Source organism: Carassius gibelio, chromosome B11, assembly GCF_023724105.1.
Source record: "Carassius gibelio isolate Cgi1373 ecotype wild population from Czech Republic chromosome B11, carGib1.2-hapl.c, whole genome shotgun sequence".
NCBI lineage: Eukaryota > Metazoa > Chordata > Actinopteri > Cypriniformes > Cyprinidae > Carassius > Carassius gibelio.
The window spans coordinates 16,758,081-16,780,418 of NC_068406.1; the positions used below are offsets into that span (position 1 = coordinate 16,758,081).

Consider the following 22,338-nt stretch of genomic DNA (forward strand, 5'->3'; position numbering starts at 1 on the left):
CCATGGATCATCTGCAGTGAATGGATGCCGTCAGAATGAGAGTCCAAATAGCTCAATATTCATCACAATAATCCACAAGTAATCCACACCTGTCCATCAATTATCATCTTGTGAAGTTAAAAGCAGTGTGTTTGTAAAAAAAAAAAAAAAAAAAAACAATCCATCAAGGAGCTTTAATTTAAAACTGTTGTAAACTCATCTACATATTTAGCTGAACTGTTATAGGGCAAAAGCAGCAATAATTTGAAAAGGAATCCCACAAGTTGAGTGTTTCTTTTCTGATTCCATTGATATTGGACATGTGATAGCTGTTTCCTCCATCTTTATTCCAAAATATGTTTCATACATTTGTTGGCAGTGTGCATCATATGATACAATATTGTGTGTTTTGGTGTCTCAGCAAATCCTTTAAATTATATTGTTAATAAACTTAATACTGCTGTTGAAAAGCTTCTGTGTCACATTAAACCGGGAAAAGCTGCATTTTTTCTTTTAACAGAAATTTTAACGGTTGATGTTAGCGAATTGTTCAGACGATTTGGTGAACCGGTTCAAAGGATTTATTCACAAATCGGACACTGTTAGACTAAACACTTGCTGAGCAGCATAGTTAGATCCTGTTTTATTAATGGCCTAAATCATTTGCAAACGACACGTCGGCACTGTAATGGATAGGAAATGAGCGCTTTTGTAATTTCTATAAAATAAGCCGTTGAGCTGCATGCAGTCGGATCTTTTGAAAGGGAGAGAAGGTAGAAAGTAATGAGCCATTATGGGGCTGCAGGGTGCTGGTGCCTTTTATTAACATATGAAAGGTTTCGCCTTGAAAAGGAGACTGTCTAACAGTAAATGCTTACGCTTCAGTCACGGAAAATAGAGAAATATTCTTGGATTTGAACACAGAATAACTTGATACAGCGGTATTTTTTTCTTGTTTCAAAAGGTAAGAGCCTTATTCCTAGTCATATAACATTTAAGTTAACCATACGGATACAGTTGTAGTATCTTGTTCCCCTTTTTACACGTTTCATATTTGGTTAGCAAAACAGGTTTCGAGGCAAACCTTCGTTGACGTTAGTCACTAGGCTATGTCTTGCGTTTTCTGTAACAAAGAAAGTAAAAATAGATTTCCGTCGCACATGATTGGATATACAGCCTGTGAAAGTTTCTGTACTACGGTTATGATTCGAATATTCAATGAGGTAAGCACTGAAGCAGGTTATGATTGGTTGGCTGTTGGCTGTCGCGTCATAATCTGAAACCCCGCCCATTGAGGGGAGGGGTAGCCAGTCCAACGCCTCCTTTTCATTTCCTAAAAGCTTCTATGTGACAAGATCAGTGTTGGGCTAGTTACTCAAAGAATGTAATAGCCTATATTACTCATTACTAGTTACTCCTTTCAAAAGTAATATTGTTACTTTACTTATTAATTTCTGGCAACAGTAATTAGTTACACAAATAGTTACATTACTTTTTTCTTCATGGCCCACAGAAGTTGTAACTGTGTATCGTCCACATAAAATGCTTCTAGAATGTTACTAACAGCATATTTCTGTCTCATAATTTGACCAAAATCCACACTGGATCACAGTCAGAAGTTATTACAAACACGCAATAGTGATTGATAGTGATAATCAATTAGAAGTGTTGCATTAATCTCATTAATTGTCATGTAGCTTGAAGCTAATTGCAATTTCTCCATTACCCATATACTATTATATTTCATTATGTATTTTATCAAATCACATAAGTTTTCAAAAAAACGGTTTAATTTTCCAAAAATATTTTTAATTATAGTAATAAGCTATAATGTAGGCTACCACATGCTGATAAGAGAGATGTGGGTGGGATGTAATGCCATAGTAAAGTAAAGCCCCGTTTACGTGCACAATTTTTGGTTCAATTGGACAAAAATTCATTCCGATGGACTAATCTGATTGTAGTGTTTACATAAACACTAAATAAAGGGATCAGGTTGATGTGTGCATTTATATGTCACAAGCTTCAAATCGCTACTGTTTTTTTTTTTTTTACATGTGTTTCTTACTTTTTGCACATAATAACCACTCTCCAATACAGTTTCTTTATTTGGTTTTTACAACACAATTAATATTTATCCATTTATGGATTTTGCCTACTTTCAGTTTCCTCGATAAATCCCATCGAGTGTTTACATGCACTCTCAATATTAGAAGAGGAATAAACCACCCTCTTCAATCTGATCAAAATTTATTTTCAATCGAGCTCAGTCTGATCAATTAAGGTGTTTACATGAGAGCTTTTCAGTCTGTTTGAGCCATCAATCCGATTACAAACGGATTATCTGGTTGAATGTAAAAAAAAAAAAAAAAAAAAAAAAAAAAATATGTATAATGCTATAATACAATATAATGCAATATTTCTATCAGCTGAATGTAAGGTTTTCCATATTCCAAGCTTGCCTGCTGTGCTGGGGACATCACATGCATGTGCGAGTCATGAAAATTATCAAATTAAATCTAGGAATTATTTGATTGTTGGATTTTAAATCAGTGAGGTTGAGGCATTAAAAATAACACAGTAGATAAGCTATTTTATGGATGGTAACTGTAATATTATAACTGAAATCTAATTAGTAATTAGTTACACTTCTAGTTACTGTAAAAAGTAATATAGTAGATAAGTAACTACCCAACACTGGACAAGACAGAGAACTAAATTTTTTTAAGATGTCGACCCAAAAAATGAGCGTTTAAGGACACAAAAGTAGAACGCAACGTGTCATTTTATTCTAAGAACTGCACCCACTGGATGGAAATGTAATTGTGTCAGGAACTATTCATTATTTTTTTTACCATGTCAAAGGATTATTTCACCACCCTATGTGAAACTGAGAGGTGGAGATCTATTGAGAAACTAAATTTTAGTAGTGCCCCTTACCTTCCTTTTCTTTGAATGACCCAATGTGAAATACCCTGTCATCTACAACTATTTGTTTTTCTTGGGGTTGACAGCTTATAAAAAAGTAGTTCTCTTCCCACAACACAAAGTCAATGGAGAGCGTTGGAAATTTCCACTCTTTTACTAGATCCGGGTCCAGTGGATCCGAACATCCTGTATGCAATATAAATGTGTGTGTGTGTGTGTGTGTGTGTGTGGGGGGGGGGGGGGGTAATGTAACTTAATACAACAGTCATATAAACATGTTTACGGTTGTTACTTGCAAAGAACACAAAATGCATTAAAAAATGTACAGCTAGGTGTCAGCAGCGAGCTGTGAGGTTTCTTCAGTGTTTTGTAGTAGTTTGACAAAATGGTCAAAATAAAAATATAAACTAATTTTAAAAACAAGTTTTTCGCTTATACAAATGCATAAACAGAAGATCTAAATTAGGGTTGTCTTACTAACTTTACAAAGTAATATTTTTTACAACTAACTTGCAAGGTAATGTGGGGCCCAAATGAGGCTATTCATGTATTCAGTCTGTATTGTAGAAAAAATAACTTGTACTAAAAACATAATGTAGCCTACATTTAAAATCACATTAGATATTTTTATCAATGGAGTAACAGTTTGGTGTAATTAAGATTAACAGTTCTGAGTAATTGAGACAGAATTGTACAGTATTTTTTCCTAAAGTGCTTTGTGGTTTCACCTGAGAGGAAAAAAAACAAACATTTACTTTGCAAGTAACTGAACTCATTTATAGTTCTTTTGATCTACATGTCTCTAGTCAAAGCATGCAGTAAACTTGTATTGAATTCTACTATGATAATTCACAGATTAACCACATAGATTCTGGCAGCAAAGTATGCAAAGGTCATGCAGTGACATTCAATTTAAAATTTTATTTTCCCAAACAGGCTCCAAAGATAGTCTGATAACTGCTGTGTGTGTTTGGTCCTGGTATTTCCTACATTATGGGGAACAAATGTCTAATACACGCACACAAATTTATAACTTTTTGTGTGAATTAGCAGTATAAACTAATAAATGCTACTGAGCTGTTTTGCCAGCACAGCAAGTAAACAGAACTTGTGATCACCCAAACCTCGTCAACATTTATGAAAATGTGTTTCCTGAGTGGTGTACATTTTTGTGTTTCTGTGGACAAAATTAATGCCTATATCTAGATTTAGGCCACAAAGCATCATGTGATTGAACTGGTGCAAAAAACGTAATTTTTTTTTTCTTATTTCCTATTATCTTATCTAGATGACTCTTGCAATTTTCCACATATTATACACAGAGCCTTGTAAAATGTTGAAAAACTAACCACTGAGATAAAGTAATCATTTATTTTAAATTTAGACTTAATCACTACTGGTTGCTTTAAATGCATATCAAAAATAATATATATTATTAGCCTTTTGGAAGTGTTTAAAATTAGCAGTTTTCAATTACAGGAAACAGTGAGCGTGTTTTTGTTCATCCTAATTTGCAAGCATTAAAAAAAGTTCTTATCTCATATTGTATATCAGCTTTTCAGTTAGGCCTACTAAGATATTCTCTTTGTTGTGTTTTCAAATTTGTATAAAAAAAAAATGTGAGAAGATTCACAATCAAACCGAGAGTAGCTTATCGCCGTGTTAACTGCAAGACGGGAAAGACGCTCATGAGAATGTTTGTGAAATAACATTCTCACTGGGGTTCTTATGTCAACTTACACTGTGGTTGGTGAGGGCAGTAAAACATGAACATAAAAGTAAAGCATAGGTCATAACCTATTTTTTCTTAGAAAATGTGCTGGGGTAAGGTGGCAGCTGTTTCTGTTGACGGCAAATAAAGCAAGTCAAGTTAATGAAGCCAGGTCAATTAATTATTTTTTAGCTGAACTGAGGCTGGACAACATGTTTATGAGAATGTTTTTGATTCAGTTGATTATTTAATTTTGAAAAGGAAGCAAAAAATGACAGATCTGAAAAATACATCAATTAACCCGTACAGGATTTGATTTTATGTCAATATGATTTGTATTCAATTTTTTTTAATGCTGTTGGAATGTACAGTTTTAGCGATAATGGCAACCTTTTAGTAACTTCTGATGATTTATTTCAAAACTAGGTGCCATACCTAAAAGAAAACAATGAACCATTGAACTTCCAGAAACATCCCACTCAGTCGCTGAAATGAATCACTGAGGCTGGCACTTACCTCTTTAAATGACTTGTTAACTCACATTTCCTTTTTAACGTTCGAATTTGTTTTTAAATACTATTATACTTTATTTATGTAATTATTTATTTTGCTGTGGAAGACAACACACAGCAACGGAAATACCTTTTTGTAGCTGGTAGCTTTTCTTCCACCAACAGTTTTTTTTTTTGCCAGCTTTTTTTCACACCGTTTCAGAAACAGTATTCTCAAATTTTTTCGAAGATGAAAACTGTTGACCTAAGTTTGCCTTTTGAGTGGTGCACACAAGGACCATTTTGCTTCAAAACTTGCTGTGTGATTCATTTCGAAGAGGAACTGTGATGCCATGCCACAAAGTGTGAACGATTGAACTCTCAATTCTCACAGCAGCCCACTCAAGTTTCTCATGAGAACATTTATCTAGAATAAAATGAAACCTTTGTTCTAAAGCCATTTGCCACCCTCAGTTGTTCAGTGATTGTAGCTATGATGACTGATCAGTACCATGATTTTGAAGTGGGACCCTAACAGTCCGAAGAACGGTAGGCGATTTTGCTGTATAATGAGAGTTAAAGGCTAGTTAAATGTTTCTAAAAACGATTTGAATTTAAGAGATTGCATATACAACGATTGAAGTTTTTTGTTTATGCTACAGTATTCTTAATAAAAATGAAAAAGACTTTAATAACTAAGAAATTTTATTACATTGCATACATATACAAGCAAATAGAAGAAAGAAACCATTTATTTGAAAGCTGTATCTAGGAATAGTAGAAACTAAATAAATTGTTAATATTTTTTTTTATGCAGGAAATTAAATACAGAAATGTAGAACTTTGCTGAAAAAGTTATATAAAATAAATGCAAAAATGTATGTATTATTTAATTGCTTTGCATACATAGACTTAACTTAACAACAAATCCATTTATTTTAAAGCTGCATATAGGAAGAGTTTAAACATAATACATTGTGAATATTTACGATTGTCACTAAATTGCAATACAGTCACCAATTGCAATTACTACTGTGTGAAAATACCTAAATTAATCTTGTACACTAAGTGATGTTCACCCATACATAATCTATTGTATGTAGGAAATTAAATATTCAAATGTATAGAACATTAAAAAAAAAAAGTAAAATAAATGCAATATTCATATTAAATGCTCTGGGTAATTAATTAATATCAAATTTTAGCAAATGCATAAAACAAAAGATCCTAACATCTACTTTATTTGATAATTTCAACGATGAAGAAAGAGAGGATTCTGAAAACAGCAAACTGAAAAACAGTTTTCAGTCCTTCTGAGAAAGAGAGAAAAGCCGCCCGCGGGTTGATGTATTTCCAGAATAGGTCTCAGATGTCCCGTTAGAGAGAGAATTCGAAGAGATGTAGCTCTGGTGCACCTCTCCTTGACCCAGACAGCTCAGACACAATTTCGAAGCCCTGCGCCTGAAATGCTGATCCAAAAAGAAGTAGATGGCTGGATTTACACAGCTGTTGAGAAATGCCAGGCAGCAGGATAGCACTAGACCATTACCTACAACCGACATTGTTTCCCCGCTAAGATCTCCCGTGCTCATCAGTATGATAACCTGCATGGTCTTGAACAAATTGAAAGGTAGCCAAGAGATCAGGAAAGCTGCAATTATGGCAAACACAATCTTGAGCGAATGTCTGCGTCTGGCTTCTGCACGTGAGTTTGTGGCCATATGAGAGTGACGCCGCAGGTTAATCAAAATTGATCCATAACAGAGGCAGAGAATCAGTACAGGAAGCAGGAAGGTTAGCAATATGGTCAGGAGATTCATGCCTTGGACAAAAGAGGATTTCGAATCCTCTGAACACATATCGCCTGTCAGCCGACGGTAGACCAATGATGGGATTCCCAAGAAGAAAGAAATGATCCACACGGCACAACAGGTGATCTGCACACAGTTGCTGCTTCGAAGAAACTGAGAGTCCATGAGGCGCACGACAGCCAGGTATCGGTCTATACTCATACACGTGAGGAAGAAGATGTTGGAAAAGCGGTTGACCGCAATGATAAAGCTGCTGATCTTGCATAAGGTTTCGCCAAAGGGCCACTCCTCAAATCTGGCCGCAATCGCCCACAGTGGCAATGTGAAGACAAAGACAAGATCGGCTAATGCCAGGTTTATCACGAAGGTGTCCACCAGACGTCCATTCTTTTTTCGCCGCTGTCCGATGACCACAATGACGAACAGGTTCCCCAAGAAGCCAATGATGAACATGATGAGGTACAGCACAGGAATGTAGATATTGGACATGGGCATCAGTACGGAATTGTTCTCGACAGTGATGTAGTAGTCGTAGTCATCTGTGGAATTCATTGAAAAATCATGAGTATAGGCCTCACTTGTGGAGCTCATTGTAACATCAGAGTATGCCATCTCTGTGCTGCTTGCCATCTGTGCACGAGTGATGGGCAAAGTAGAGAAAATGTAGCCTGTCACATGCTTAGAAACCACAAGCTGCAATAACAGTCTCTCTCTCTCTCTCTCTCCCTCTCTCTCTCTCTCTCTGTTTCCTTAAAACTTTTAAATATATCACAAAGAGGCGCATTTTTTTTAACTTATGGTTCTGAAATGAGAATTACTGAGTTTACGGAGAGTTATTTCCACCATGTCAATATAGATAATTTGAGGGACTTGCCTTATTGTTAACTGGGTCTTGAGTGTAGTTACTTTTTAAAAAAGCAGTTTTTCTTCAACAATTGATGTGAGAATCTTAACAAATTTTTTTTTCATGAGATCTTTTGTCATGGCATTAAAGAATGTTTAAGCAGTTTTCTCATGTACGCACAATCACTTCCTCTTAGGAAGACGCTCAGAGGATGCACCAGTTGCAAAAAGAAGTGAGAAAAATGATGTACCACTAGGTTGGTGAGATTTATTTTAGTAATTTAGATGTGCAACAACCTGAAGAAAAAGAGTGTGTGAGGTGCAGAGCTTATTTGAGAAGTCTTCTGAGTTGCTGTGGTTTCCTGGTGTTCACAGGGCTACCACACATTTTTCAACAGTTAATGAACTTTTTTCCCCTGACAAATATAACAACCAGATAGTATAGGAATGTTTGATACAGGACTACTTTATAGCTTTCCATCACAAAAAAATTAACAAATTAAAAAAATAAATAAAAAATAAACAATTATGTAAAAGAGATAAATAAAATGGCCATGTAGGGGTACGGTATTTGGCAGGGCCGTAGTTGGGGTTTGCTGGGCCATGGTGAAGGCTGTACCAGTGGGCCCTGTTTGAAATTGTTTAATTTGTATGTTCGTTCATTTTTATTTATTTGTGCTATTTAAACAATGTTTACGTTTTTTTCAAGTTTGGTCAAATAGGTGTCCAGGTACAGAAACCAAATAATTAAATGTAAAATAGCACTGGATAGTTTTCAAGGGAAAATTAAATATACAATCAAACCAAAATTTATTCAGACACCTTCAACATTTCTCACATTATTACAGTTTTATTTGCTATTGCTTCTAAAATGGTTATAAAATATGACAAGAACTTAGAGTTAAACTCTAAACAAATTTGTCTTGATAATGTCATAACTTTGATAGGACTGTATTTAATGCATTACAATCAACCAAAACTACAGACAACTGTTATTATGACAATATTTACACAACTATCATTACTTTGTTGACCAATTACCAAGCAATGCTTCATTTTGTTCAGACTGTGGTGTAAGGTTGCATTAGCAAAACAGGTGCCATTTTTAAGGTATAATTTTTGGTGCCAATTTTATATATATATATATATATATATATATATATATATATATATATATATATATATATAACATTTTTATCAATTTCACTAGTAGTTCACTGTATGAAGATTCTTTGGGTATAATATGTCACAGTTCGCTTAATTTTGCTATAGCCTACTCACTTACATAAATGTATCATAGTGTCCTGTACCTACTAGTAAAAATATTAACATTACAGCAGCTAGTAGCTAAATTAGGCGCGGTCACTTTAAGAGACGATGAACACATCAAAAATAATTTTTTTCCTCAACTCTTTACTTTCACTTAAGAAATAACTGGCAGATATTTCGATCATACTTTCCAAGGCGGGTATTTTGACATATTTTGTATGTATTTGTCGACACAAAAACAAAAAGAAGCAAATTCGGTGTTCAAGTGTTTGAGACGCAAGACGGAAAAAAAGAGTGATTTTGAGTATAGGGTCTATTCTAATTCTCACTTTGAATTTACATGCGTAATTTTTCCTATCTGACCGTTCTCTTTCTCTCTCTCTCTCTCTCTCTCACACACACACACACACACACGCACACATTATATGTGTGTATATAAATCCTTTTTTTATTTACCATGCTTTTAATTTCCTACAAGGTATTTGATTGGCTTAGAATGATAAAACTCTTTCCAATTACAGTGACTGCTGTACTATTTAAGTGGCGGTTTGAATGTTGGTTTTAATGTATCAAACATGGAATCAAAACCAAGAAAGGGCGAGAAAGCCAAACTGGACAGAGGGACAGTGTTTACTGTCAGCCCAGTTAGTGGATGAACACAAGGCCATTCTTAAAGGAAAATTTGGGCCGGGTGTCACAGCAAGGGACAAAAGCAGTCATGGGAGCGTAGGACAAACTATTATCGGTTCATTCCCCCTGCTTGTGTGCACCTATAAGCCTGCTATATTCATAAATGCAGTTTTTTGAGCCTGCAAGCTGGGAATGTCCAGTGGAAACGAAATGAACTGCGACACAAAAATGTTCTGAAAGTGCTGTAATTGTTTGTGTGACCACTCTGCTTACAGAAGGTTGTTACAGACACAACTCATCACTATTGCATTGTTGCATTTCCCAGTTGCCAAATATCGTGATGTAGTGATTACTTTAATTTCTGGCACTATGGCATTTCTGCGTTGTGTTGGAGATGTAATAAGATCAGTCACAAACATGATCCCTGCACGATCTAATCTATAGCGTCTTATTAACTCACTGTCATCCATTGTCTGCAACACGTTTCTTCTGCCTCTTCGTCTTTCTGCCATTTTCTCCTCTGCTAAAGAAACTCTTATAGCCTCTTAAAAGTCCTCATCTGTGCTCCTGAAGACCTCTTTTAAGGGTTAAGATGCTTTCTGAATTACTTTTTTCTTTACTAGGATTTTTTCGGTTGCACTTTATTTTACAGTACGTGTACTTACATGTACTTATAGTGTACTTACAGTGTATTTATCTAAGAAAGTTCTGGTAATACAAGGTAACTACATGGGGTAGGGTTAAGTTTAGGGGTAGGTTCAGGGTTAGTACCTAGTTATTACATAGTTATTGTAATTACTATAATAAGTACATAGTATGTACATGGGGAACAGGACTGTAAAATAAAGTGCTACCATTTTTTCTTTAATTTTAAGAGTAATCGCCCACATTTCTAAGAATTTTCTTAGAATTTTGTCGCTAGGAGCTACTTTTTGCATTAAGATTCTTTATGAATACGGGCCCTGAACACCGTATTTTACCGTACTTTCACATCTTTTTGTTTGTTCAAACTGCGATTTGTATTTGTTCGTTCAGGTGCAGGAGGGACTTCAAGGAGAACTTCGCAGAAGAGAGCTCGGTTTAGTGTCACTGTCTGTGAGACGCGGCTCTCTCTCTCGTGCGCACCGAACACAGCGTGCGAGTAACCAGCTACTCAGTTAAGATTTTCCAAGTCTTGTTTTTGGATGTTTTAATGTTTAAATCGACAAGCTTTTAGGCTTAAAAACATGTGAAAAAGATAAGCTTTCTTGACGACGCACGCAGGGGCCTGTCAACTGTCCTGAGCATATTTTTAGGCTGGCCTCAGCCAGGCGGTTGAGATCGTTGGGGGCCCCGCCTCAGCTGTGGGCCCCTATGACCACCTCTCACCCCACTATCGACGGCCCTGGTAATAGGACATTTTGTGGGAAACTGTGTTGCGTGGTATGAACACTGCTCACATGAAAATCTGTTTGGTCAACGCGGTGAATCCATGTGGCCAACATGAACACGCTGATAATTTTTTTTTTCTTTGCCTAAGTGTTATTCAAAATGGATTGCTTTCACCTTAAAGCAGGTGAATAACCACACACATGAACACATAATTTCAAGGTGAACTCCAGTGTCTCATTTGTGTACTAGCAAATCATTGCACATGTAATGACATATTATCAATTTGATTTTTCAGTTTCAGATTCCTTTAAAATATTTGTAGGATATATTTTACTCAAGGCATCTGTTTGCATGTGTACACCCGTTGTACTTTTTTGCAGATTGTTTTTGCAAGGACTAGCTATTGATGTGGTTTCAGTTTCACCTTATACGTAGTGTTTTTCCTCCGCTGGGTTTAGAGGCGGTTACATAGTGGTTAGAGATGTTGGCAGTAACCTGAATGGTCATAGATTTCCTGTGCTGATCAGTGTGCATGTCAGCAGAGAATCCCCAAATCTTGCAAGACACAATAAGGACTACATTAATATAGCCTAATTAAAATTACATTTTAAATTAAATATTACATTTTTAATCATGACAAAACATAAACACCAACTGCTTACCTCAAATTCTGTAAAAAAATTCAGTATGCAGACAAAACAGTGCTGTACTTGTGAAAATTATGTTTATGCAACTAAAAAAATGTAACAACAATATTTTGGTCAACAAGTATTTTGGTATCTGTATGTATATATATATATATATATATATATATATATATATATATATATATATATATATATATATATATATATATATATATACACACACACATACATATATATAGAGAGAGAGAGAGAAAATGTACATGAATAATTTTTAATCAATATTAATTTACTGTTTTTTAAAGATAGTACTAATTATCAATACACTAATGATTAATTATGTATTTTAAAATCCGTCTTTAATAGGTCTCAAATATAGATTGTTATCCTCTAATTATAATTTTTTGCAAACGGCAACACATCACGACTATCCTGACTGTCAAATCACTTTATATTTAGGAATTTTAAAACAACAATAAATTACAATTCTGTATTATAGATGGAATATTTGGCCTTTACATATAGATATTTTTAATTATTTCAAGATTGAGGCACTCACTGGAGCCTTGAAGGTTAACTTTGCATTTAGATACTAATCGTTTTCTGAAATTTGACATTTTTACTTCCATCACTGGAAACTTCATGACCTATTTTTGATGAGCGGACACATCATTTTAATGAAGTCTATACAAACCTTTCTGCATTAAGTAGAGACACAATTAATAACATATTTGTAAAAATATATTTTACATCTAATTCACTGTAGAGCATACTTAATAAAATTTAGTGTTTATTTATTTTTATTTTTTTAAGCCAGGACCTGCAGAGTTTTAGGGTTCTATATTTTTAAAGAATATAATTTTTTCCTCTACAGCATATTGCCTTAACATGTACCACTTTCATCCTTTCCTTTGGGTCTCTATAACATGGGCTTCGTACTGGGAAAGGGAAGATTTATACAGTTTATGTAACAGTGTAGCAAGCAAGTCACTGCAAGGTTACATTTCCTCAGGTGGTCATTTATCTGTAGAATTTTTATGTTATGAGCAGAGAGAGAGTTATCTATTGTCAGCGAAAAAAGCTACGTGCCGAAAATACCCATCTGATCATCTTTCTGATTATCTTTCTCACACTGATCTTTGTTTTTCTGCAATGATGAGTTGTTTTCCCATAATCTGCTGCTAGTTCAGACAGGTTCACTGTAAATATTAAATCCATCTTTTGTGTTCAGAAGTGATTATTTATACACTAATAACTACAAATGCAGGCAAACAAACAACAGGAAACTTGCATCGTGGGTCACGATATTAAGTTGCAACTTAGTAATATTGACCTCTGGTGGTGGGAAGTGGACATAACATTTGTGGTAGTACATCGTGAATTTAAAACTGTTATGCAATTTTTAATTAATTTTTAATCTTAGTAAGATTTATATACTATTATAGTTTTGAATGAAATAACATTTAGAATGAAATGTTATATATATATATATATATATATATATATATATATATATATACATACATTTTGAAAATGTATTGTCTAGTTTGATTTTTAATTTTAGCTAATGATACCAGTGCCACTCAAAGTCTTCAGTACTGGAAATTCTGACAGTTCTAGAAGGATGCCACGTAACTTCTGTGAATGCAAGGTAACAGTGTTTCTGGTTTTAGAAAACGACTGCCACAAGTGGTAACCATGAGCCAATAAGATCATGTATTGACCAGCACACCATGCATATAAGTTGCGATAATTGAATTTTTTTTTCCAGGCCCTGAGGTTCACAAAATTAAATGAATCTGCACAAAGATTGTGAAGTTCATATGCATTTGCGCAGATACCATCTGAGTAGAATGTTCCAACAAACATTGTGGTACATTACATACATGTTTATAAATATACTGTTTTGTATTCAACTGATATATCTTTACAACTGTTTAATGGCATGGCACGGCACCAACATACCTAAACTCACTTGTTAAATCTTATGTGCCCTCCAGAAGTTTGTGCTCTACAAGTGAACGACGCCTTGTGTACCATCCCAAAGAAGTTCAAAATCACTCTCACAGACCTTTTCTTGGACTGTGGCAAGCTGGTGGAATGACCTCCCAATTTCAATTCGTACAGCTGAGTCTTTACTCATTTTCAAGAAACATCTAAAGACTCATCTTTTTCGCATGCGCTTAACAAACTGATACTAGCACTTTTTCCTTTTCTTGTTTTTTCATTTAAAAAAAAAAAAAAAAGACTGGCTATGCTTTCTGTACTAGACTAACTGAGACTTGTCATGGCACTTGTATACTGTTGTTGTTCTCTTGTTGATCTGACTGCTTCTATTGTTCTCATTTGTAAGTCGCTTTGGATAAAAGCATCTGCTAAATGATTAAATGTAAATGTTAATGGACATTGATCACAACTGTCCAAATGTTTACAATAGATAAATAAGAAAAAACACTGAAGTTTGGGTTCGGTTTTGTCATATATGGCATTATACGAAGAATACCTGTCTATAAAATAAAATGCATTTTTTTTTTAGTTATAATATTCACTTTGATGTTTTCTTTTATTGTGTACTGATCATATTTATTACACTTGGAATAAAAAGCTTCTTAAAAAACATTAATTTAGAGTAGAAATAATGATAGGCTGGATTAATTAAACAATGATGCAAACGGGTAGCCTGGTAATACCAGACTCTGCTACTTCACTTTGCTTCGTAGACAGAGTCTGGAATGGCATAACAGAGAAGTGTTTTCTCTCTCGCTAGGGGGCGCTTGTCTGAAGTTTAAAATCATTGGTTACCCGTAGCCAATCAGATACGTTTAGTTATGACTTATGTTATGCGCCTGTACACTCGCATCGAAGCACAGACATCATGCATCGAACTCAAATCTATGATTGAACTTCCACTGTAAACCTGTTGTTAACACATGATGATGCGAGCGAAATACCGGAGTGAACATGGCTGTAAACGACTTTTGCAGTTTGAAAAAGAGTTGAATGTTCTCCATGACAGAGTGAATTGCATCCCGTGTCTCGTTTCCCATTTCCGCGGTCGTTTCAGTTTTCGATTTCTCTAACCTACAATGTAAAACTCGGCGCTAAGCATCTACGTCACGGCTCTCAGCCCACCCTTTGTTCGTTGATTGGCCCGGCTGTTTCCAGACCGGTGGCAAACAGAAAGCTCTGACGCTGTATCAGACTGAGTACAGCAGCGAAATGAAATTGAGCGGAAGTAGGAAGTCTGACGTAGTCAGGCTAGCAAACCGGGCAGATATAGTGAATTGGGGGCCCCAGGCAAATATAGTAATGGGGCCCTATAAATTAGCACACATTTACCTAGATCAACCTTCAGGTTCATTTTTGTCGTGATTTGTCCACATTGTTGTGTCCAATGTTTCTAAATTTTTTAGGTAAATGTTAGAATGGGATTGTTTAATTTACATTTACATTAATTCATTTAGCATTATTAATTTCTATTATTTAATGTGGTAGACCACAATATAGTAATTAATTTACCATTGAGATGCAAGTTTTGACAAAAAACTAAATAAATTATAAAATGATAAACCTGATAAAACTGAACCTTTAAACCCTTTTTTTTTTTTTTAAGAAAAGGGATGAATCACAAGTATAAATTATTATATAATTTAAAATGGATTCATGTGGGTGAATTTTCACATTGGTCTGAACAAAAACTGCAGACTGGATTATTGAAAATGCACATTCATTCTCTGCCAATAGGAGGTGCTTTTGGCACGTCAGAAATATAGTGGTTTACCCTGTAAAGGCTGTTAACAAAGCAGCTCATCTCATAAATTACACTTAATCAGGTAAAATGAAAATGTTATATTTTTTGAAGACAATCAGTTCCCTTCAGAGGTAAGTATGAGAAAAGTGTGAAAAATTGTAGCCTATATTGACGAAGAAAGTCCACTGATGAGTTACCAGCATAAGCCTACATTTAAGGGCTGTCAGTCAATTAAAATATATAATCGCGATTTATTGCATGATAATCATGAGTTAACTCGTGAATAATCACAATTTAATCACACATTTTTATCTGTTCTAAATGTACCTTAAATTAATATTTTCCCCTCGGTTTCACAGAAAAGGCTTAAGCAAGTCCCAGACTAAAATACATGTTTGAGCTGTCTCAACTGAAAATATCTTGCTCTGACACATCATATGTCAGTGTCATTGTTCTGTGTCAAGATGCACACCTGTAACATTGTCTTCTAATTTTTTTGTAAAAATTTCTTAAATATTTTAATTTAACTAAGGCCTAGTCCTGGTTTAAGAGAAGACCTGTTTGTGAAACCCTTCAAGTTTTTAATCTAATCATCATGGGCATGGACAAATGCTTTGTGTAATATATTTTTATTATTAGTGAAACCACAGTTAACAGAGAATGAAGAGTAGACATGTTTCTTAGGTCATAGATGTTTTTCAAAGAACTTCATGTCTATTAGACAAAAAAAAAAAAAAAAAAAAAAACTGCACTGAGCTGTTTACTTAAAGTACACAACCTGTTTGTATTTTTCATAAAACAGGGCAGCTCACTTCTTCTGAACATGCAAAATATACATTTGTTATTTATAAATACATTTGTTTACCTCTCTGTGTCACATTCTGTATGATGATGCAGCTAAACTCCCCCCCCACTCTTTATGAAAGGGTTAAAGTAAGTGCACTGTGAAAAACACATCACCTCAGATTTAAAGATGAAATAAATACATATAATTCAGAATGAAGACATGCATCTGATATTAACAAGCTTAATAATTATTGATGTTGCTCATGTTGTGAAACCAAGATATGCAACAAAAACTAAAAGCTCTCTAGTCAGTACTGAAACAGAAAAAAAACACCCCGGCAGACAGACAGGCTTACCACAAAATGGTTCAGAGATTGCTATCATGAAGAAAACATCTGTCCCATACCATAGTGGAAAAGGTGACAAGAGGCCCAAGGCCATTGAAACAAGACGGAGGTAGTAGTAATGTCTGTGTTGTTTTCGATTCTTTCACTCTCGGCCTCCTATGCTGATTACACTGGACTTAGTGCATGCACTATATTTGCAAGTCGTGCAAAGAATGGAAACTAGAATTTTGTCAGTGGCTGAGACTTTTGGAATTTCAGAAACAAGTAACAGTTTTGATTATTCTGTAGGCACCCAGCTGAAAAATAAATGTGCTAAGTGTACTAAAATTTAGCATACTTTTGTGTACTTGTGGCCACACTAATCATCATTATACTTCAAGTGTGTTCATGATTAGTTAACTTGAAGCTTGCTATTTTGGAACAACTAATTGTGTACTAAATATATTTTAATTGTAATTAAATTGTAGAAAAACTCAACTTGAAGTGTATTTAGTGTACTTTTATGTGCTAAAGTGGAACAACTTAAAGTATATTTTGTATACTTTAAGCATATAATATATGCTTAATAAGTACCATTATAGTATACTTTGTCTTATTTAAAATTAATTGTTAGTGTTTTATAAATATATAAGCTGTATACTTTTAATATATTTTTACTGTGCTAATAATGTGCCTAATTAAAATTTTGGCTCATTCCAATTACCTACAATGTTGAAAGAGATTAAAATTCTTGGGGAGCTAGTACTTTACAGACATCAACGCCAAACCGACCTCTATATCAGTCCTTTACGCATGAATACTGCCAGTGACTTTTTGATCTGTACACTCTCCAAGTGGTCTTGTTTGCAGTAGCCCTGTTTTTTCTCCATTAAATAATACCAATAAAATATTCTTTTTTTAAACACTTGTGACAATGTTAACACAGTGTGAGTGAACTTCATTTTTCATAGTTATACTATTGAACACTTTCTAAAAGAATGTCCTGAAGTACTAGCGTGAATAATTTCACTCCATAAACAGACTAAAATCTAACTTAAAACACTCAAACTTAATATTACAGTTTTTATTTTAAAATGTGTTATTTTAAAATGTGCTTTTATTCTATGTTACAATGACAATTTTGAGCATACAATTTAAAATATATAAACAATTATGTTTTTTTTCCCAAATAAGTACAATTTAGAAAGTACACATAACTTTAACTTAAAGTATATTTTAGGATAATATATTTCTATAAAGTTTAATATAGTTTAATTATTTTAAAGTGTGTTAAAAGTGTTACCGTGAAAGCGTAATGCCAGTATACTTTTTATATATTTACAAAAAGTAATTTGTGTAAGTACATTTTCAACATACTATCGGAAATATAAATATACTTGAAATACAATTAAAGAGTCTGATCCCACAACACACTCTCAATAGATATTGGGACTGTGTACTGTTTGTGATGTTATGTATTTCACTTGTTGATTGCGATAATCTATTAAAATGTGTATGGACAGAAATAGTTTCTTTGGTCTAATAATACTGCAGAGTTTAACAATTTTTTTAATAGTACATTGTATATACTTTACTTAGGAAAGAAATGTGTAGGTTATGTCTATTTTGTTTTCAGCCCCAAAAACAGGAAGAGGAACTCCAAAATGCACTTCACTACCTGATGCTTCATGCTAATGTTGTGCACCTCCTAGTGGTATACTGTTTGTTGACAAAGCAACAACAGGATTTTAAGTTGTTGAATGATTTTATTTTAACCCCATGAAGCCTGTACATTTTCAAAACTTTGTAAACCTCTTGTATACAAACTAATACCTGTCTTCTGTCATATGAATGATAATCTATCTTAATTTTTTATTTATTTAATGTCCTATCCAGATTGTAGTAAACATCTTTTTTAAGTGGAATCTTTACTAATTTTTATAAATGTGAGGATAACTTTTATATTGTTAGTAATATTTCAAGATGAACACTTACTGGACTGCAGCAACTTATGCTTATTAAAATATCCATACACAATTACTTGATACTTGATTATGGTTTTTATACATTTTTTTTTTTAAAGAAAAACCATGTTAAAATCCATTACAGTATATATGGAAGATCAGACTTTTAAGGAATGTTTATTTCTGTATCTCAAGCATTTTTGTATTATGGTTTTGTGCACCATTAAAACTAATGTTTTTACTAAGACATATTGGGGGATATAGAGTGACAACTGATATTTATATATAAGTCTAGATTGTTTTAAAGAACTCATTGATTTACATTATAATCTTTCAGAATTTCAGAATTGCATTTTACTTTGTGACCATATAAACATCAGTAGCTGCATGTTTCTCAACCTGGTTTTTTCAGCCTCATGAGTTCCACATTGTCAACATGGCATACTATATGAACCATATAAGCATGATCTACCAAATAATTATACATATAAGAATAAAGGTTCAAACTTTATTTATTTTTCTGACTATTATTTAAAATAACATGACAGGTTTCACAGGTTTAAGAACATTGATAAAAATGCAACCACACAAAATGACTGAAATAAAAATAGTTTATATCTTTCAGTTCTTGATTTCTGAGACAGTGACCTTTCGCTTGCTTAAAATTTCAGTAATAATTTTGCATTGCATATTGCATTACAGACCAAGAGAGCCACAAACTAACCATTATCTATGGTTGTTTCAACATGTTCCACTTTGTCTGATCAATGTGAAAGATATGCATAAATTTCATTCTCCTTGCACTGAAAACAGTGCCTTTAGGGCAAAGTGGAGAAAACCTAGTATGTTACATGCTTAGAAACCTGCAATAACAGGATCTCTCTCTTTCTCTATTTCCTTAAAACTTTTAAATTTATCACAAAGAGGCACATTTTTTCAAACTTCCAGTTCTGAAATGTAAATTACTGAGTTTTTCTTTCCATTATGTCAATAGAGTGGTGGAACTATGATGTCACTTTGTAGGCAAAACCCCGAAGTAAGTTAGTATAACTCTCCTATTTCACTCTGTTCCACAAACAGCTTTGGGACGCTCTGATCACTGGTTGGTTTCTCTTATACTGACCTACAGGCAGAAACTAAAATCAGCTAAACCTATATAAATGGCTGTAAAAAGATGGAATAATGAAGCAGAGCAGGATTTACAATCTTTTTTTGACTTCACTGAGTGGAGTGTTTTTTTTGTAAGCTGCTGCCACCGATCTGAATGAACTCACAGAGACTTTAACATCTTATACCAGTTTCTGTGAAGATATGTGAATTCCCACCAGGACTCATCTAAAGTACAACAACGACAAACCATGGTTCACTGCAAATCTCCGTCAGGCCAAAGAAGATGCTTAGAGGAAGGGGGCAATGTCTTGTATAAACAGGCTAAATACACACTGGAAAAGGAGATCTGAGTGGCAAAGAGGAATTATTCTGAAAAAATAAGGACTCAGTTCACTTCCAGCGACTCAGTATCAGTGTGGTAAAGTCTGAAGGAGATCACCAATAACAAGACACCATCCACCAGCACTGTGGAGAATCAGCAACTGGCAGATGATCTGAACGAGTTTTACTGCTGGTTTGAAAGAACACACATCACCTGCCCTGAACACCTTTCCACACAACCGTTCACACCATTTACCCCTCTTGCAACCCACCCTGAACACCTCTCCACACAACCTCTCACACCATTCATACCTCCTGCAACCCCCCTCTCCCCCACACCTGCAAAATAGATCAGCGAGGAGGAGATGCACCAGGTCTTCCGGAAACAGAAAAGAAAAAAAGCACCAGGCCCAGATTGTGTTACATCAGTCAGTCTGAAATCCTGTGCTGACCAGCTGGCCGCCATCTTCACACAGATCTTCTAAAGATCACTGAAGCTGTGCGAAGTCCCTTCATGCTTCAAACGCTCCACCATCATCCCCATCCCCCAAAAATGTCAAATTACAGGACTAAATGACTACAGGTCTGTGGCTCTAAAGTTTTAAAGTTATTTGAAAAACTGGTGCTGGCCCACCAGCAGCTAGTGAGGCTGGGAAAACTCACATCTAGCCTCTGTATGATCAGCACTGGAGCTCCTCAGGGTTGTGTTCTCTTCCCACTGCACTTCTCCCTGCACACCAATGAATACATCTAATGACCCCTCTGTCAAGCTCCTGTAATTTGCTGACTAAACCACACTCATCTGCCTCATTCAGGACAGTCTGCTTGCAGACAGGAGGTCAAAGAGGTTCAACATTCTCGAAACAGTGGAGATGATCATGGACTTCAGGAGAAACCCCACTGCTCTCCCCCCACTCACCATCACGGACAGCACTGTGACTGCAGTGGAGTCTTTTAGGTTCCTGGGCACAACAATCTCTCAGGACCTGAAGTGGGACATTCACATTGGCCGCATTTCCACTGTCGGGCCAGTGCGAGCCAGGGCTTAAGGCGGGGCTCATAGCCTCGGGCCAGTAGCACTGTGGCCAGGATAGCGCAGAGTTTCCACAGTGGAGCCTGAAGCTCCGTTGATCGTCACTAAAACACGCCCTTTACACACCTCTCAGAACAACGTCATGCAACCTCATTATTTCACCAACAAAGAGAAGTTATCAGAAAACTAAGAAATAAGTCACTGGAACATGCGCGATCACACAGGAACATGATAAAAGCGGCCGTTTGTTTGCATGCTTTGTTATATATTCAAATTCAAAAGCATCGATGTTTTACTATAGAATAAGTGATACATTGATCATAATGAATTAGTTTAACAGGACTCAAAATTAATCACACATAAATACACTTATTTCTTTTTTTTTACGCTTATTATATTTTTATGATAGGCTATAAGATAGATAGTGATAGAGAATAAGAAACTGACGTCTGATTTCTTCAAGCGGTCATATTTACCATGTTTAATGTTAATGCCCAGCGTGCATAGTCTTTTTCATCGCTTATAAATATTTCTGCCTTGGTGATTATAATCCACATTGGATCAAGTTATTTCAAACACTCGCTGCTGACTGAAAGTTTTGAGTTTTGAGCTTGACTTATTTAAAAAAAAAGTGTTTAATGATGGTGTTAAAGCTGTTATCTTTCTGTTATTATTCGCAGCGCTGACTCTCTATTTTTATAAAAGCTCCCGAACAAAAATCATTATTATATTTTGATGATATGCAACGTGGAGCTAAACTCTTGAAATGGGACGACAGATAAAATGTTACTTAATAAAAACACAATTGTGATAGAGAATAAGAAGCTGATGTCTGATTTCTCCAAGTGGTTGCATTTACCATGTTTACCATGGTAACGTTAATATTTAGCGTGCTTAGTCTTTTACATCGCTTATTAATATTTCTGCCTTGTTTAGTGATTATAATCCACATTGGATCAAGTTATTTCAAACACTTGCTGCTGAATAAGAGTGATTTTTGAACTCAACTGATTTTAAAAAGTCTTTAATGCTAATGTTATATCGCTGTTATCTTTTTGAAATGATCCGCGCTGATGCTCTCCAGATGCTGAGAAACTCCGCCTTTGTTCATAACCCCTCCTCTAGCCCCAGCTGGCCCGCTTTGTCCCAAAGATTTTGTCGGGCCGAAAAAACCTGGCCGTTGGCCCCGAGGAAGCCCCAGCGAGGCACGATCAAGCCCCGGAAGTGACAGTAGAAACGCGACTGGCCCTGGCACGCACTAGCACGCCCGGTTTAAGCTCGCCAGGGGAAACACGGCTATTGACTCCATTTTGAAAAAGGCCCAGCAGAGGTTGTACTTCCTTCACCAGCTGAGGAAATTCAACCTACCA

The 22,338-nt window shown here is 35.1% G+C and overlaps 2 protein-coding genes and 1 long non-coding RNA gene across 3 annotated transcripts in view; 1 reads left to right on the forward strand and 2 right to left on the reverse strand.

The window, feature by feature from the left end:
- Positions 1 to 22,338, reverse strand: part of LOC127968422 (NADH-cytochrome b5 reductase 3) — a 99,485-nt gene that overhangs the window by 41,117 nt on the left and 36,030 nt on the right. The window lies entirely within an intron of this gene.
- On the forward strand, positions 5,246 to 17,664 carry LOC127968425 (uncharacterized). The gene is made up of 3 exons (XR_008155970.1): positions 5,246 to 5,658; positions 10,698 to 10,818; positions 13,678 to 17,664. It is a non-coding gene; the product is annotated as an uncharacterized LOC127968425 (long non-coding RNA).
- LOC127968420 (probable G-protein coupled receptor 25) lies at positions 5,682 to 8,259 on the reverse strand. Its single transcript, XM_052569633.1, has one exon. The coding sequence runs from the start codon at positions 7,548 to 7,550 to the stop codon at positions 6,414 to 6,416; it is 1,137 nt and encodes a 378-aa protein (XP_052425593.1). The 5' UTR covers positions 7,551 to 8,259; the 3' UTR covers positions 5,682 to 6,413.

Coding starts and splice junctions, on each gene's coding strand:
- LOC127968420 (XM_052569633.1), bottom strand. CDS start 7,550: ATGGCAAGCAGCACAGAGATGGCATACTCTGATGTTACAATGAGCTCC.